This window comes from Scophthalmus maximus, chromosome 18 (genome assembly GCF_022379125.1).
Source record: "Scophthalmus maximus strain ysfricsl-2021 chromosome 18, ASM2237912v1, whole genome shotgun sequence".
NCBI classification, from domain to species: Eukaryota; Metazoa; Chordata; class Actinopteri; order Pleuronectiformes; family Scophthalmidae; genus Scophthalmus; species Scophthalmus maximus.
In genome coordinates, this window is record NC_061532.1 from 3,419,621 (window position 1) to 3,438,275 (window position 18,655).

At 45.1% G+C, this 18,655-nt stretch overlaps 1 protein-coding gene across 2 annotated transcripts in view; it reads left to right on the plus strand.

The window, feature by feature from the left end:
* bach2b (BTB and CNC homology 1, basic leucine zipper transcription factor 2b) overlaps positions 1 to 18,655 on the plus strand; it is a 91,542-nt gene that overhangs the window by 13,539 nt on the left and 59,348 nt on the right. The window contains exon 1 of one of the 2 annotated variants that reach the window (XM_035616649.2): positions 1,186 to 1,315. The exons of the other annotated variant lie outside the window; for it this stretch is intronic. Within the exon in view, the coding sequence (XP_035472542.2) occupies positions 1,283 to 1,315 (33 nt within the window). The 5' untranslated portion in view covers positions 1,186 to 1,282. Of the gene's footprint in view, positions 1 to 1,185; positions 1,316 to 18,655 lie in introns of those variants that run through there. 2 annotated transcript variants of the gene reach the window in all.

Sequence of the window (18,655 nt, forward strand, 5' to 3'; positions counted from 1 at the left end):
GGTTTAAATAAGTACTTCGTTAAGGTCACGGTGACAATACTAATCTCGTGGTTGAGGTTGTGGATGAAACGATGACGGTTCCACACAGGTAACAAACAGTGGTCTTCTGTGTGACAGTCTTGTGTTTTATCGACCCAACCATTTACACCAACCGCCTCCTGAAACAAACATTCCACGTGTTGCTTCACCTGATTCACTCCCGTCCTACAACCGTCACGATTACTACAGCCACTAGAGGTCCCATGAGAATAAAACCTACCAACAGGATGTTTTATAAATTATAAAAGAATTTTGGAACAGAAAAATAAGTAATGTGACCTGATATCTGTTGCTGCAGATAATTATATTTAATTATATATTTAATTATTCATTCGTCTGTTTTATTTTTAAGTTAGTACATTTATTGACTGGTCTTCACCTGTGGATGTAATTATCCTGACATATAGGCAAAGTCTATCCCCCGATGAAGAATGCAAATGAAACTTTCTTTTTCCCCAAACAAAACTGAAAACAGAACACAACTGAAATCCATCCTTAAAAAATATTCAAAGAAAAAATAATCATGAAAGGCCAATGCAATTTCTCCAATCCAAACAGCTCTCTTTTTGTTTCGTTGCACCAACTGTGCAAACGCCCCAAAGCAAAGTGGTCTACTGAAAGCAGCAATCTTCATTTTGAATTCATCAAATGTTCGATATTTGTCAAAAATGTGGTCCTCTAATGCTAACTTCAGTTAGTCAGTTACTTTTGAGCTGTTTAAAAAAGTTTTTAAATGTTTTTTATTATTATAATAACTGTCTTTAAAGCGCGTGTCTTCCAACACGAGATGTAGCTCAAAGTGTTTTACAATAAAACTGAGAATGAAGTTGCGCATTAAAAAAAAACCCCCGAATAGAACGACATTTGAGAACAAATGATAAAACACAGACATAAACATTTAAAAGAAATGGCATTGAATGAAAGCCAAATTAAATAAAGGCTGAATCTCTCATGGCTCTTTCTAGGGTCCTTCATATTTAGTATGTGGTTGTTCTCACTCTCCAGCCATGCTCGCGCGAAGAAACCTGAAGAATGAGAAGTTTTCTAATAGCACCCGGGACGTTCGACTGTTGTGTGCGTCTCTTCAGCTGCGCGAGTGCATGACAGCACGGTCTGTGCTCACGCTGCAGGGACGTCCTCCCCACGCACCACCGACCTGCCAATCATGCATCTGTGCTCACATCTGTCTGGCTCGCTGTGACGTTGATGTCACAGTGTGTGTCGTTGCGTTGCTCGGGGATAAATGATCACCGATTGGAACATGAAGGACAAGTCTGTGAGTAGCGCTTGATACTCTTGTCTATAGCTTTTGCAGGTCACCTCGTTACTCCGTGTCGGCAGGAAGACTGTTTTTTTATTTTTTCCTGTTGTGGTTAGAGTGTGTGAAGCCGAGGCAAACATTTTTCACAGTGAGGCACGCAAACGCAAAAACAGACGACGCTGTTGTGTGATTTTTTTTTTTTTTTAAATTTGCATTTATGATCCGTGTTCATTTTATAATGCCAGCAGCAAAAAGACCTATTCATTTTTTTTTTACTATAAAAGAATTCATGGATTTCTCTATGCTCTGAAGCAAAAAACATTCAGGGGTTTAAAAGCCAAAATCTCTGATTCAAGCGGATGATTCGAAATGCTCTTGAGGACTGTCAATGTCCCTTTTGTGTTCTCAAACAACAAGAGAAGATTACAGAGCTTTAAACTAAGTCGTTCTTGACAAAGTGTTTCTACCATTTATAACTGTTGGAAGGAAACAGGGCTTCCTTCGCCGACTTCCTTCGCAGGTGCTAGAATAACAGCTGTAGTGGGCCTAATGTTCAGAGTTCATTAATCCAACTTTCTCTCCAATGCCTTTAGAAAGCCTCATAACTATTTACATCTCCTGTGACTTACTGACAAAATAGAGAAGGGAAACCTACATTTTAAACCCCTTTCCCTCTAATGATACATCCAGGAATAATATCCCACCGAATATACGCTTATTATTGTTGAAAAGGGGGAACTCTAAAGTGACTTGTAGCCCACAAATGTCTTTATGGCAGCTCTCATGTGTGTGTGTGTGTTGCATACGTATGAAATGTAAGCTCTCTTATCCCAGCTTTTAAAATAATATATATTCTTCAAGCAAACGCACAACGATGTTCTTTGTCCTGGCACTGTTAGCTTCATAGCCATAGAGTTTGTGGCTTAGTGTAAGTAGTGGAGTTAAATTGTCAGCGTACTGAGGCCCAGACCACGTGGAGTGCTGGCATCTGCGCGTCATGCCCTGACACCAGCTCTGGTCGGCTACTTTTACTTTTGATGGCGGTTGTGCCATGCTGCTCGGGCCTTGTGAGAGTGCACTATGTACCTGAATTATAATGAAGTTTTGCTAAGAGACCAGTCTCTATCTATCTATCTATCTATCTATGTATCTATCTATCTATCTATCTATCTATCTATCTATCTCTATCTAACTATCTATATATCCATTTATCTATCTATCTATCTATATATATATCCATTTATCTATCCATTTATCTATCTATCTATCTATCTATCTATCTATCTATCTATCTATCTCTATCTATCTATCTATCTATCTATCTATCCATCCATCCATCCATCATCTATCCATCCATCCACCCACCTACCTACCTATCCCATGGGTTCATTTTGACGTGTGTACTTGTACATTTGATTTTTTTGTCTCCAACTACAGTGTCCTTGTACTCGTGTACTCTGGTTGGGTTGGCTTGAATGGTTGAGTCTCGATACAGACTGATGATGTGAAATTTAAACGGCGCTGCAGTCCGGCCACTAAAACTATTGCGCAAGACTTTCTGAAGTCGGCTCTCCTTCCAAACGCATCGTAAACTCCAACCAAAATGTTCAGAAAATCGGCAAAAGCACACACAAGCGTTTGCATCCGCTACTGTTGGGCGAATATTGGCCGTCGGTTCGTTCAGATAAGCAGTGGGTGGCGCTAACTCTCCGGTCAGGCGCCACCATACCACTGCAGAAGAAGAGGCTGAGAGGCGAGGTGATGTCATTTAAAGCGCACAGATGAACGTTCAAGCGAAGGAAAACTATAAAGGTATTGATGAAAGCTTGGTGACGCAGAGCAAACCATGCTCGTTTCTTGTACCGTTTAAGACTCGGTTTTGGGTCCGCATGCGGCTAGATTCTGAGGTCACAGGACTTTCTTTTGACAAGAGCCACATCTTCTATCGTTCGGACGGCTAATGCTAGCTAGCCTTCTTCCTCTCTATAATTCCACGAAGTACGAAATAATCTGGCTGCTCTTGCAAGCGGACCATTTCGGTATGAGGTACAAAAATTATTAGCACAGTTGCTCTCCCCTAACTCTGCTCAAACATCAGAAGTCCCAGTATAATATTCTCAAGTTGGTAGAAGCCCTACCCAGGGCCGGCCCCTTGGCATAAGTGAGGGGGCCACCAGGGGGCCCCCAAGAGCACTTGAAATGTCACACAAGGAAGCTTGATATACGTGTTATATTATGTCAATGGCAATCATACAAAAAATGCAATCTTATGTTAGCTGTCTGGCAAGCCAATACTGGTTTAATCAATTCCCAGTGCCTCGGTCAGGGGTCACGTTCACGCTCATGCATGCGCAATGTAACAATAGGCGCCACACAACCACAGTCAGTCAGTCAGTCGATGGTATTTGTAGTTGATTGTCGTTCTGCACTTGTTGCAATTCCTCAAACCAAAATCAATGGATATGGTTTACTAGTTTACAGTTTTTTTTGTTATTTATCTGCTGGCTAGTTTTGATACTTTTCAAGTTCAGTATGCCACTCAGCACTGTATCACTTTGAATATTAAAGTGCAAATTAACACTAGACCACTATTGTGATGTGGCTTCTGTTAAGATTAGAAAGCATAGAACCATAAAGGCTAATATTGGTATAATGTTAGAACTAATAAAGCTACAACTAATGAAGTTGATATGGGTGTGTTAGATTTACAGAAGGTGTGCAAACAATCAAGCATTGACAATAGTATTGGTGGCCGTGGGGGGGGGGGGGCTCCAAATCAAATTCTACTTAGGGCCCCATATAGGCTAGGGCAGGTCAAATTTCTGTGTTGTTTGGCTTATCTATTAAAGCATTTTTGCAAGATTGCATAAACATCTCGAGGCGTTTAATATTTCTTTATTGTTCTACCTTAGGGTGTAAAAAATGTCCCTGACACAGACCTAAAAATCCCCAATGACTTCCTGCTTTCTTGCTCAAGTTAATTGAATCCTGTGATGGTTATTAAAAACAATTTATTAAAACAATGTTTGCATTGTTATTAGTATCACAAGTATCCAGCGGGCTTTGACTGTCTTCAAACAGCATTCAAAACACATTTTCATTTCATCCTTGTTTTCGTTTGTCCAGAATGAAGACGTGAAGGGATTTGAAATCAAAAATAAAACCCTATTTATTGTATTTCCTAAGGGCCTTAAATTAAATCTGTGCGTTTTTTGTTGTTGTTTTTTTTTTCCAAAAGAAATTTCTAAAGAAAGAGAATCAGAAAATATTCTTTTAAAATGCTTTAAGCCTAAAATTATTTCTGTGAAATGCAAGAAAAACTGCTGCGGCGGTGTTACCTCCGACGAGTGACGTGTCTTTGAATGAGGCATAAAATGTAGAAATATGTGTGGACTGCTTTCTGCACTCCACACTTAAAAAGAAGTGCTTGTATTTCTGAGTTGTCGGAGGTTTGTGAACTGCCTGCCCTCTACTACCGACCGGGTGTGTGTGTTTTACAAAGCAGGAGTAATCCAAGCACATAATTCACACACTGTGCATGTCTGGAAGTTTAAGTGCCATTGCTTGTTGCCCGGGTTTGTCCGTGGCCCCTCTGAAGTATCCGCGCTCAACTGAGCGACTCTGTCTGCTTCCCATCATGCACCTCCCAAACTCCACGCGAAGGCAGTGAAGGAAGCCATTGTCCCTGTCACTGTGAGGCGTGTTGCGTGCACTTGTGACACTGAGTGGGAGAAATTATTCCCATTATACCCCTGGAATGTCTTTGAATCAATCATATCTGTACGAATAAGTGGTGCTCTTTGGCTGACTCTGAGTTTCAAAATCCTTCAGTCACAAATGTGCTCGTCGACATGTTTGGAATAGAGGGAAACAAAAAGTTGTATAAAAGCTCATGTGAAGGTGCAAAAAGTACAAATTAGCACCTTTTTTTATGCTATTTTCCATCCTCATTGAGGTATTTGACATTTTTTTCAAAAGAAAACACCTCCAGGGGCTGACTCAGAAGTCCGATCCTCTCGAACAGTTTGTGAACAAAGGGCTTTCAGGACTCCTCTCCCCTAATTCCTTTTCTTTTCCTGCTGAGCTTTGATTGATATGCAGCAAACCACAGCTGGAAAACCTTGCAGCCTCGCTCATGGATTTTTCCGGCATGATGTAATGTTTTGACGATCCTCAATATAGTATGCCGTGTGCAGTGACATCAAAAACAAAAGAAATGCCCCTCCCCTGGAGAATGTGGACTTCTCCGTATTTGCAGGGAGATCATTTATGCTTTGCGTACCACGAAACCCTTTGAATCCCTAAAGCAGGACGTTCTTTTCGCTTTTGACACGCGTGAGAACGTCCGATTGTCTCCGTTCTCAAGTTTCGGGAGACGGAAGACGCTTGCTGGTTCTATTTGGGCATCTATAAGTGGTGCAAAGAAAAAAAAAAGCCCTATCTCTACTGTTTGTTGTAGGATTCTTAGCCACAGGCACTCGGCGTCTAAAGCGAGAGCACTACGCAGCCGTCATGAAACACCGCCCTGTCCATCAGCGGCGAGTCTATTTTTAACCCCTGCTGTATCACGTATCACGTCTTGCCATCTGAATCTTTTGTTCAGCCACCGACCGGTTTCAGGAGCTGAGCATATGTGCTCGCCTTGATTGTTTGTCTGGGTGGCCCACGCCGCCACCAGGAGCTTTCACTACATTTTTAGTGGTGGTCCACTATAATTGGCGGTCTGCAGACCTTGTAAGAGCTGTGCATAAATGGCAAAAAATATATATCTGCACCAGTGACACTGTAAACAAAAGATGATTCATGCAATTGCAGAATTAGCAAGTTGAAAATCGACAGTGTCTGGACGGGATTCAAAGGCAGGAGAGTGACAGTCTCTCCCCGAGGGTCTTCATGATGTCGTAGCCCATAAAACCGATGGATGGAATAATATGAATAAAGAATTTATTTTATTTCACAAAGGGAACCTGAGAGAGACTTCAAAGCCATGCACAATGCATGAAGTGGGTGTGACTGCTGGATTCTTGGTTTTCGGAAACTTGTCAGAGGCAGCACGGAAATTCAGATGTCAGAAGTGCAACAGGAGTGGGTTTGTAAATGTCGTTTGACAACCCAACAAGCGCTGCCTTGAAGTGCACCGACGCCGTCAACCATTGGAACCTGATAAACACAACTTCATGCGTCAAATACCACATGCAAGATCAGAGCATAAAACACACCCGACAGATTTTTATCGTGTTGACCTGGCATTTTCTACATCACGTACGCGCATGTCAGAAATTGCTTGCTCATATTTGGACCTTCAAGAGTTTCAACAGCAGCTACTTCAGCTTGATGTCAATTTAATCTTATGGGAATTAAAAAAAAGGCTTCCAAAAAAGTTTAGGTGTAGCCAACATCTGTGGGCAAAACTCATCAGTGTGCGTCTTAGAACATGAATGGTAAGTTCAGGGACCTCGCAGCCAGACACCCGAAGACGCATTCCATTTGATTGCGGAAAAAAAAAATGACTTGCTGTCAAGGGGGTTTATTTTTTACATTTAAGAATTTTTTTCTCGTAGGCTGCATATGGCTCGCAGGCGAGAGGGCCACACGCGGCCCGTAGGGCTTAAGCGTTTAAACGCTGTAAAAAAAAAAACCCCTGTCAAAGGTTGCCAAAAGAAACGCCGTTCAGACAGTGATTCGGGGGGTTCCAGTTGTTGAGTTCAGAGGTCTAGTGAGTGAACAGGACACTCGCGAGGACAACAGTGATCGTCTGGCCGAGACATAATCTCCTCCAGGGCAAAGCCCACAGGCTCGTCTGCTGCTGTATTTGTTTGGGTTGGTTCTGATCCTCCATTTAGTCTGCTGCTGCTGCTGCGGATGCGGATGCTCTGTTTTGCTCAGATTTTTTGGTGCTATGAATGTGACGGGGGGAATGTGTGTGGGGTGGGGTAAAAGAGGGAGGGAGTGCAGGAATTCCCTCTCGCTTGGCCCATCTTGCATGTGCTCTCCCCCTTCGCCGAGTCTCCCCCAACCACACGCGGGGAAAAGGGGATGTTTTGTTTGTGGAAAATCTGCACACACCACCCTTGTTCGCCGAACGACCGGGGACCTGGAAACGCTGCACACCGTGGCGACTAGGTTTCCGCGGGATGAATGCCGCCGAGTTCATTCATCCGCCTGTCAAGGGGCCACTTTTTTATGCTTTTATTTTTAGCCAGAATCTCGCAGGCCTGAAAAGCAAGGCGATCCGAGCCAGGGAAGAGGGCTGCGCTCCAGGTCCACAGAGTCAATCTTCTCCTCCCCTCTTGGAAAAAAAACAACAAAAAAAACAAAAAGCTTTGGAAGGCCGCGCTTCAGGCCCGGGGGTTTTGTTGAGTCATGTGAGATCATGTACAGAGAAACTCGGGAGAGGTGGGGGCTGAAGGTGGAAGGGGGGCTGCAGGGTAAATGAGGCAGGTGGGTTGAGGTCAGGGGCAGCAGGGGGGCTCAAATCTGCTCACAGGCCAGCAGACAGCAGAGCACGCTGGTCTTGTATAAGGTAATGTCTGGCGCGCATGCTGGGGTGGGTCGTGTGCACAGGTTTATTTTAATATACTGCTGTTCTTGCCAGTGAGGGGTGGGATGTGGAGCCTGCCAGCTCGTCCCAGCAGCACTGTCACACTTCGGACAAGACGGGACTTTTTTTCTGTGGAACAAAGCCGCCACAGAAGAATAAAAAAAAACGCGAAAAGAGGCAAGTTAGAGTCCGAGTTTGACCCCGTTAATCTGCATGGTTGAATTGGATTGCGTTCCAGCCCCTGGGGGCTGTTTGCACTTATTTCCCTCATGCTTCCTTCATGCGTCTGGACAGGCTCCCTTTTACACATGAATGTTTTGAGCTCATCGCACTACAGGGAGGTCTGACTTTGACGTGTCAGTCTGGTATTTAGCATTGCAGCGATAGAGTACGAGCCGTTGCCTCGAGGTAGGAGTCGGCTGCAGCTTCATACCTGAAAGGATCTGTTTCTGTTTTACAGAATGGAAGGTTTCAGTCTCTCACCTGACTAATTATACCGCTGGGACTGCAACCAATTATTTATTTCATAATGAATGAATTTATCGATTGTTTCGTTTCACTTTTGATTGATTTGTTTGACCTATGAAATGTGCCAGCATAGTGGAAGATTTACCGTGTGCTATCATGTAAAACAGAAAAGCAGCAAATCTTCATATTTGAAAAGCTGCAACATGCAGATGTTTCACAATTCTGCTTACACAAATAATATTTAATGAATGATCCAAATAGTTATTGGGTATGAAAACCCATTCTTGCAGGTGAAAGCCCAGGAAAATATCTTATTTTGTGAAACATAAATAGTCCATTATTTTCCGTCTGTTGACTAATAGACATATCGACAAAGTTTTTCTAGTAATAATTTCTCATAATAAGGCAACCTATTACAAAAAGTTGAAGGGTATAGAGTGTTTTGGGAGAATATATATACATATATATATATATACTCCCCAAACAGTCTGTAGCTTAGTTGGGCTCCAGCAAACAAATAATAGTTTACCATACAGTTGAATGGCAACTGCAGATATTTTCCACTTTTTTGCGATTTACAATACGGTGCTGTATGTACTATTAACAGAGGCATATATAGAAAAAGTAGGTTGGTAATGGTTAGTTACATTTACTGAACACATAGGCCTCCTATGGTAATCTTGCTGCGGGTGTTCGTTCTGTCCATCCTCATGTTTCGCATCGGACTTTTGGAATCCCAGCATAAAAATATAGAGCTGTAAGTGAACACAACTGGTCCCCTTTAAAGCGGTCCTGCAGTGTCTACATATTTTCAGGCGGTGTTTTGATGTACACTTAAGTGCTGGCTCAGCCTTTCACTCGCAACTTGTAGTTAAGCGTCAGCAAAGATAAAAGTAGTGTGTTTGGGTATGTGGCACCGGTGTCAATTTACTCTTTCCATTTTCTTTTCTTTGGTTGCGCCATGCTAGTGGGCGAGGCTCTTGGGATAAATCTGACATCCATGTTCCTGCCTTTTCGGCGGGTTTGGCATTTTTTTCGTTCAAGTGAAACGTTTCGACGGCTAAAGAATGGATCCTCATGGAGTTTGGCAAAGACAAAGTTTGTGTTCTCCACAGGATGTATTCTCTTCTGAGTGAGTGCTGAGAAGTAACATGCCAAACTAAAATGAAAATCAACTTTACCATTAACAATGTGATTGTCAAAGCATTAGCATTGGCAGTAGCTCAAAGCGGCGCTTCGTCTTAAGTGCCGAGGTGCTGTGGACCTGCTGTGTAACCAAAGCAGAGAGAGAAAGCACGTCCGTCTAGCATCAATAATTGAATCTGAGCTAATTTTGGAGTTGGACCGGAATGGGATGCTACTATCAGGTGCGGTGTTGACTTCATGGCTGGCAGCCAGTGGCCGTGGTGGCGAGTGAGTGCGCGCTCGTGTGTGGAATCCACTCCAAGCAGGGAAAAATGAACTTCTCCTTCATTTCATCTTTCTCCTTCAGTGGCAACATTGGCTTTGTTGTTGTTGTTTTTTGTTACGTGACAGATATTTTCAGGTGTGGAAATAAATTGTTTAGAGGGCATTCAGTGTGATGTTAATCTTTATAGCCAATAAAACACGGCAACACTCTCACGGGACGTAAATCAGGACAGCCCGTCTTCGCGGCATGTTCTCAAGCATGTTGGAGACAAGGCTGTACATTGCAGCGGCGAAACCTCTCCCCCCCCCCCCCCCCACCTTGAGCAGTGAAGGTGACGCTAGAGGAGAGTTAATGACCGACCACACAGGGCAACTTTAATGAGCCATGCAAGTGTTATTTGGATTCCAGTATGCCGCGTCCTCCCACTCCCACTATAGCTGTAAAGAAGCTGTATGTCCTCCGGCTACGCATGTGGGATTTTTGTCTCTGCTTGAACTCTACGCTTCTGTGCTGGTGTGTCCAAGCAGCTCGCTTATGCCTTTTGACAAAATGAAGTTGGTAAATATCGGCAAATAGGTCCAATATTGGTGAGTCAAGCGTTTCAAGGCGTCGTGGACCTCTTTGAAAAAAATTGCTTCCCGAGGGCAGACTCTGTCACATTTGATTCAGATATAATCTTGCATGGCTTTATTTGTGCCTCAAAAATCATCTGGAGATCTGCAGCAAGTCAGTGAGCAAAGTGGGTCAGAGAGGGCCAGAGATGAAGTGGGTACGCTGTAGAGCTGCAACAGTTAAAAGATCAATGGATAAGTTTTTATGAAAAGGAAGTCAAAATTCTCTGATTTCAGCTTCTTAAATGTGAACATTTTCTGGTTTCTTTGTTCCTCTGTGACTAAACTAAACTAAATATCGTTGGTGTGTGGGCAAAACAAAACATCATGTTGGGGTTTGAGAAACGTGATCGACACCTTTCACCATTTTATGGACCAAACAACTAATCGATTACTCAAGAAAATAAACGAAAGATTAATCGATAATGAAAATAATCGTTAATTGCAGCCCTAGTACGCTGTCGTTAAACTTTGACCTTTGAGGAGTAGGGCTGCTACTTACTGTTATTTTCATTATTGTTCATTATTTAATATGTTCCACATTTAAGAAGGGGAAATCAGATAACTTATCGAATAAGTTATTGAATTGTTGTTGTTGACTACATAGCCAAGCAAAGCATTGCTTCAAGAACTCTGACCCTCGTTGATACATGCCGTTTTTCACTTAGAGTTGGTCACCCCCGCGTTTGGCACGGTAACATCTTGGAGTCAGCGTTGAATAAACCGCCAACTCACCGTCGGGTTGGGGATCAAACTACCTGTCAGTCAACGAGCAAGGTTGGCACGAGAGCGCCACAGTGACGGACATGCGCTGGCGTGTTCCCGGCTACTGAAGTTCCCCAAATAGCCTCGCAAGTAGTCAATACCTCGTCAAGCGCCCAACACCAGCTATCTTGCGAGGAGACCCTAATGAACTTTGCTGTGTCACTCCATTTCTAAGAATAGCTGTGCCTTTTTTGTCCTGATGACCGACCTCTCCTGTTAGAACCAAAGCTCTGTCTAGATTTCTCGCCCCGTCAGTGTTTGATGTTTTGTAGCTTCTAGCCCCTGCTGCTGGCGACCAGGGGTGTATAAGGGGGCCGTCTCCCCATCCCCAGCTGTCAGCACTGTTTCTCATGGTCAGCCTGGCGCTCGGAGCTCACCCACGTTTCCGAATTTCAGTGTGACATCATGCACTTGCCAGGCCACCAGCCTCTAGCTATAGAGCTTTTCTCAGAAGAGTGCTTCAAATCAATTATATGAATTCCCAATTATTGCACTGGAGTTGAAATGACCCTTCCGAAAAGGATGTGGCTCTGTGCAGGATGCTGTTTTCATCTAGACCATTGATGCATGCAAATTCCAACTGTGTTGTCAAGACCATAGTCTGAAAGGATGCTTCTGAGAAAGGAAAGGGACGTCTGGGGCCGTGGCCGTGGACCATGGGAACAGCAGAGATGGAAACGCAGTGCAGACAAAAGCGGATTTTCTTTTCCGTTAATCGGAGTTTAGTTTCCTACCTCTGACACCGAATGGAAAAGGGAGCCTGCTGAAAAATGCTCCATAACGTGGTGGAAGTTGGGGTCATTGTTCTGAGAGTTCATTTTCTGTACCGCAGCCCTGGATCAGAGGGCCCATCACCATGGAAACCATTATGTGGGGCAATTGGCGGCGGAGCACTTTAGAAATCTCCTTGGAATATATTAGGAGCTGCAAAGGCCCCACTCCCCTCATCTTCAACCTCTCGCCATTGTCTCAGAACAAGTTTACTCCAGACTCCGTTCTCAGGATTTCAGACCTCCGCTCAGGAATGTTCCACCTACAACCCAGCTCCATGCAGGGATGTACAAAAACAACCCAGAAGCTGAGATCTCAAACGGGAACGCTGAAAGAAGCAGTCCTGCAAAAATAGTGAAGCTCCCCTGCCCCTGAATTCTCACTGTTCCTATTTTTATGCACAAGAAATCGATTAGGAAGATGAATTTCATTGACTCATACAGATTGCAGCAGTGCAGAACTCCAATTTTGACATTCATCAGAGAAATGATAGGTTTTGTGCTGCAGCGCGGAATAACTACACTCTGTTTTCTCCTGATTTGGCAAAATCCCCCCAAATTAGACGAAGGGCTTCATATGGAGCAGATGTGCTGAGCCCGAGATTTCACCGAGAAGGTGTCGCTGATTCAGTATGCCCATTGAACCACTCTGAATATTAAGTGTTTTTATTCTTCTCTTTCACCTTTGTGCCCCTCACTCACATTTCCCTGTGGGCTTTTGTTGGCGGTATAGGTTGTGAAAGTTAAAGGGCTCAGCAATCATCTCTTCTGTCACCTGGGATCGCCCGGAGGCATTGAGGCATACTACCACTTTTATCTTTTTACGTATTGAAAAAGAAACACACTGGCGATTTCTGTGTTACAGCTCAATGTGGCATAATTTTTTTTTTTTATTGTGCAGGAAAAAACAAGCATCCTAAAGATCAAACCCATCTGGCTGAGGTGATTAGCAAAAGCTGCGACAGATGGTGCCACGACGAGATTCTGCATTGCTTCGGGGTTGTATTAATCTGCATATACTACCGACAGCCAAGCTGGGCGGCAAAAACAAAAGTACATATTGTTGTGTGTTACATGACTGAATGGGTCGCTCAGGCAGTCTTTTCCAGCAGTGTGTGAGGTTTCTAGTGGAACTAGCTCATTTGACCGGGACCCTCAGGATGTTTTTGTTAGGGGACGAGGGGTTGGGGGTGGGGGGGCGGAGGGCAGGCGGTATGCAGACATTCCCCCTCTTCATCCGCAGCAAAAACACTAAAAAGTGAATGAGCCACGCAGCAGTGTGCCCCCCCCCCTTTCTTAATGTTGGCAGAGAGGTCTGGAAATGTTGACACACGGAGCTTAGAGCAGCCCCAGAAACCCCAAGAATCCCCCTGAGAAGACGCAGGGCGGGAGGGTGAGGTGGAGCCTTGGAATGCACTCGCAGGAGTCAGTCACTTATTTACTAGCTGAACTCGGTGAACCCGGCCTGAGTCAGCCACTTCCACCACAGTCGGCCTGGCCCACCGCTCCCTCTCGCTGCCCTGCTCTGTTTTCTTCTTCTTCAACCTACCCTAATGCTTCCCTCGTTCCACCCCCTCGTTCATAGGCACTCGGCCTCTCGTTGGCCGTCATCTTCCCCGACGAACCTAATCCGACCCCTCCCCCCCTTACTGACCCCTGTCACCCTGTTCTCACCCTCGAGCCTCAAACGTCGAGCTCATGAGCTCACGATGAGTGATAAAACACAAATCGGCGGGAATGTGAGTCAAGCTGGGCAGTGCACAGATTACAGCACCAGTACAGGATGCGCCCCACACATCTTAGGCATCTGTGATGAATACTATTTAGTCTGTGGAGTGAATCTGCTCTTCCTCAAAGCCCGCCTCAAACAGGTCGATCTGCTGCTTGACCTTTCCCGCAGCACATGCCGTTCCGTGTTCTAAACCGGGGGTTAAGATGAAGTGAGCCCCCGACACACTTCACAACGTCTAATGAAAACGTCCTCATCAGATATTCCTGCTCTCACCGTGGAAAAAAAAAAAAAGCCTTTGTGGGAATCCCTTCGGGGTTTTATCATGTTAAAGTGCTGGCATTTTACAAGCCAGGCTCAAGTCTCCATAGAGGTTAAGTGACGCCGCTTCTGGGTGAGTAAGAAAACCTCAGAAAAACCTCACACAGTATAAATTACCAAAAAAAAGCCAGCCCTAAACAAAACCATACTCAGTAGTATGATACATAGTTCACTCCATTTTTGTAAACAGATTCTACTCCCCCCCCCCCCCCCCCCCCCAAAAACACCATTTTGCACAAGGGAGTGTTGGAGAAACAGTGTCAGTTATTGATCTGAGACTGGAACTTGATGATTCATGTTTTCACAAAGTCTAAGGAAAGAAGTGCGAAATGAGAGATTCCACTGAGTCACAGAAGCCACAAGCGAGTGGAGCAGCACTTAGCTCCGACGTTACTCTGGGATTCCCGTTTACACAGTGGGAGACTGGGTCTCATGTCCGTGCACCTCCATCAAACTGAGAGAGCATTTAGATGGAATCCCTTAATGGTCAGTATGAACAGGCTCTCATCACAGTTGGGAAAACCTGTTTCCTGGTTCAAATGGGCACCTGGCTATTGCTTTCAGTCAGACTTGACAGGTTGTGAACTCTTTCTTTAACCAAAAGACCACCAGTAGCATGCCATCAATTTCCATTTTTTCCATTCATGCTTCATTGGTTCTGGTTGCAGAGTTGAAACCTCTATATCTTGTTATTTTCAGCTATGCTTGAAGGCTATCTGTTGAAAATAGATCCCTTCACGGGTGATGCGGTCCTTAATGGAGACTTAAAGGGGCAGTAAGCAATTCTAAAGCAAGACACGGTTTTGTAAAAAAAAACCTGCGAATATTTCCTCGCCGTCCGCCAGCCGTCCCTTTTGCGTGTCCTGGCTTTCGGCTCAGCCCCGACTCTGTAAATCGAGAGCCAAAGAATGGTGCGGACCGCGCCACACAAACCCTGCCGGTGCAGTTTGTGCAGTACACATCCACTCGTCGACACCTGAAGAGACGTGGTAGCGGGTGGCGCTGCAACTCTGCGGTTTTGGCCTCGTGGTTAGTGCGTCAGACTGCCATACCGAACATCGCAGGTTCGCGGCCCGGCCAGAGCAGCCAAACCCCTTGAAAGAAAGATCTGTATGAATATCCTGCCACCTCCGTCTGTCACCTTTGAGGTGTACGCCTCGCACTGCTTCCAAGGCCTAATGCGTTTATTTCAAAGGAGCCAGCAGTAGACAGATTCCATGTGACTGGAAACGGGATCCGGCACGAGACGAGGTGTGATGATTAATGGCCCCCTTCGTCCTTTTTCCCTGACCACTGAAAACATCAGTGGGCCTCGTCTGTATGCGGCGCAGCAGACACTGCATGCCCTCGGCTGAACAAGTCATTTATTAGCGCACTGAGAGGTGAAGTAGGCCGGACGCGGAAACTCAAGTGTCCACAGAATGTTTTCCTGAAGAAATAAAGGCATTCTCTTTGAAATGGCTGCGAAGGCCGTGACCTTGTGCTGCTCCGTGCGCGTGTTGTTTGCGTGGTCCACGAGAGGCTCATTTGACTGTGGATATTGAGTGAACAGAAGACAGAGTGGGGAGGGTGGAGGGGGGGGGGGGGTCTTCTCACATCAGCAGCAGCCAGCGTAGATGTGATCAACAAGGTGCTGCTCCTGCTCACTTTATCACCTTTGCCGGGCTGCGGGAGCGATCGGTGTCACCGGCTGACACGTTATACAGCAGCAGCTTTTGTGCGCTTACATGTGCCAAAGAGATTGTGCTGGTTTGTTATTCAGCAGGATATAGTGGTGTATGGTTTAGCAGGTTATCTATCCTGTATATAGCAGCTCACGGCATCACAAAATGAGTGACTGAAGAAAGTTAGATATATAAGTTATAAAAAAACTATATATATATATATATATCAGTTATAAATTCAAAAAAAAATCTTAGTTCAACTTTGTGGGTTGATTGATTTTTAGAATTTTTTTACAACTGGATTTTGGTTTGATACCAGAGAAGATATTTTCACGTTCAATAAATACCCCACATGTAACTTTTTTAAGCTTGGTGGCAAACAAGCGGCTATAGGAGACTACAGAGGTTGTATGTAAACATCATCACGCCGAACACATAAAAACAATCTACTCACTAGTTCGCCCTTCTCCAGCCTCACTGTAACTCTGGCTTGGTCAGGCTTTCCAAATCACATTGGTAATATTATTTGTAGCCCAACATTTGTTTCTCCCCCCCCCCCCCCCCCCCCCCCCGCTGTCAATTGTATGTCGCCGTCGATCATCAAAAGTTGGTGTTGATTTGAGAAGATTATCTCACTGAAGGAAGTCTCATGAACTTTAGTTTGTCATTGAGCTTCTTATATTCCATCCTCGGCCGATTTAAAATGGCATTATTGCGTTATTACCGCAGTCGATTTCAATAAATGGACTGATGTGTTTCCGTTAATTAGCTCCGATTGTATTTCTGATTTGAAGGAGACTGAGTTTTGAGCCATTCGCCTTTAATTGTCCACTGGAAATCAAAATGAAGCAAAGGCGGCCGGTTTAAAGACGCGTCCTCTAGAATTCTGCTAAACCCCATAGAGCACCACTCTCCTGTCAGGCTTCGTGTCTGAGTTTGTTTGTGGGCCGTTGCCGTGGTGAGTTCACCTGCCAATCAAACAGTGACGTCGTAGTTTCTGTAGGTGCAGGTGAAAGTGGTTACGTTCCGCGCTGTAGTAGCGAGCAGGTTCGGGGGCGTTTCGGCCTGGCGAGGTGTTTGTTGGCACAGAGAAACTATTTTTTTTTTTTGAAACCCGACAGGCCGTGACACAGATGAAGACACAGGCGCTGACAGACTTGTGCCTTGGTGCCCGGGGCTGATGGGAAAAGATGTGGGTCCAACAGATCGACACTGCCAGAGTTTACCCGCCGGACCTTTGACCCAGTTCTCTGGTAAATGGCACCGACTTAGACGAGACCTGGGCTTTAATCGAGCTCTTGACGGAATTGATTAATTTTCACGAATTTCTTGTTTTTCATCCGACTCCGGAACTGTCAGATGAAGAACCATACCGTGTAGATGTGTGGGGGTTGCAGGGGCAGCGCAGGATCTTGCACAATACCTTCACCGCATTTTCCCCAAATGACACTTGAAGCCGGCCTTTGTGTTTTTGCTCATGGCGGGAAAACGCTGCAAGGGAAAACAGACACTGCCGCAAAACTCCCTCAACAAAGTCATCTAATCAAATCAACCCGGAGAGAGGTCGCCTTTTGTTTCGTTTTCTCGGTTTCTTTGCATATATGTTTTGACTCTCCACATCCCGACAGAAAGTAGGTCACAGGCTGACCGAGGTAAAGTATGAGGCAGCAGTTTGCCGGGCCAACCCCGCCGGGGCAGCTCGTGTCTCCAGGAAGCTTGTTGCAGAGGGGGAGACGTTAAACACACAAGTTCCTGTTTGACATCTGTTTCCAGCGAGTCTCGCAGGCCTGCCTTTCTCCCCCCGTCGCCCCCAGAGGCCCCCGTTCACATAGCCCCTCGGTCACAGCCAGGTTTGTCAGTTTAACTGCTCCACGACCCCTTCCTCCTCTACCTTCCTAGAACCCCCCCCCCCCCCCCCCCCCCCCCCTCCAAAAAAACTAAACCAAACTTATGACGTACCTTTGGTTGACTCGGTGCCCAGAAAAACGAAAACTTGAGAGATAAAATCAAGACAGACAGTTTCTTACGCAGGCAGCTACCTTGCCAGACTGCAGACCCTCGGGCTTGTGAATAATTAACCAGGTGTCCAGTATATTTAAGGAGACAAGGCGACACTGTATTTGGAGTACATCTGCTCGATGTAAATTATCACATCCTGCCATTTTACAGTGGGGGGGAAAAAAAAAACGCCTCTTCAAATTGCAGCTCAAATGAATGCATGATCTGGAAGAGAATTCTGTAAGTAAGCCACGAAGGTGCCGTTTGTTGTTCGCCCAGAAATGGCTCCCATTCGTTTTTCCGTCATCAATGAACCGGTTGTAAAAGCCTCCGCGGGCTTCCCTCCCTCACGCACACGAAGGCGGAAACATGGGTTGTATTTTTAGCCCGGGGAGATACTGCGATACCGCCCGGAAATCAGAAGATCAATTATCCTCCCGCGACACCTTGCTTCACGCGAAACCCTAGATGGCCTGAGCTGGAGGGAGACGGCGACCTGACCCCACGAGCAGGTGCTGGTGTCAGAGGGGAGGCGGAAGAAGCAGCCGGGCAGACGGCCGGCGGGCGGGGCGGGGCGGGCGAAGAGCTCCTGTCCCGCTCAGGGAGGCCGTCACCACTGCTCCCACCTGGACACAAGAAGTTACATCTCCCTGGTGTCATCAGCAGCAGTGTTTAGACTTTTTGTATTTGATTACACTGCAGAGACAAGATTCCATTATGAGAAAAACCCTGCCTTGAAAAGTTTACCAAATGATCATACACTACATTATTGGATTATTATTAATTATGCTTTAATATGTAAGCAGAATTTTAATATTGTTGTTTGTTTTAACAACTTTATAGGCTAATTCTTGGGCGGGGCGATGAAATAACAATAAATAATTCCCACAGTATAATTTCCATCAATAGCAATGTAACAAAGGTTTGATATATGTCGACATATTCATTATGCATTGTGCATGGTGAGGAGGTATGTTTCCTTATTGGTCTTGATATTCAACCTTATTTTTGTAAAACATTCTCTGTCCATTGAGAAGAGTTTAAAACCACAAACAGCCCCAGGAGCAAAAATCGGAC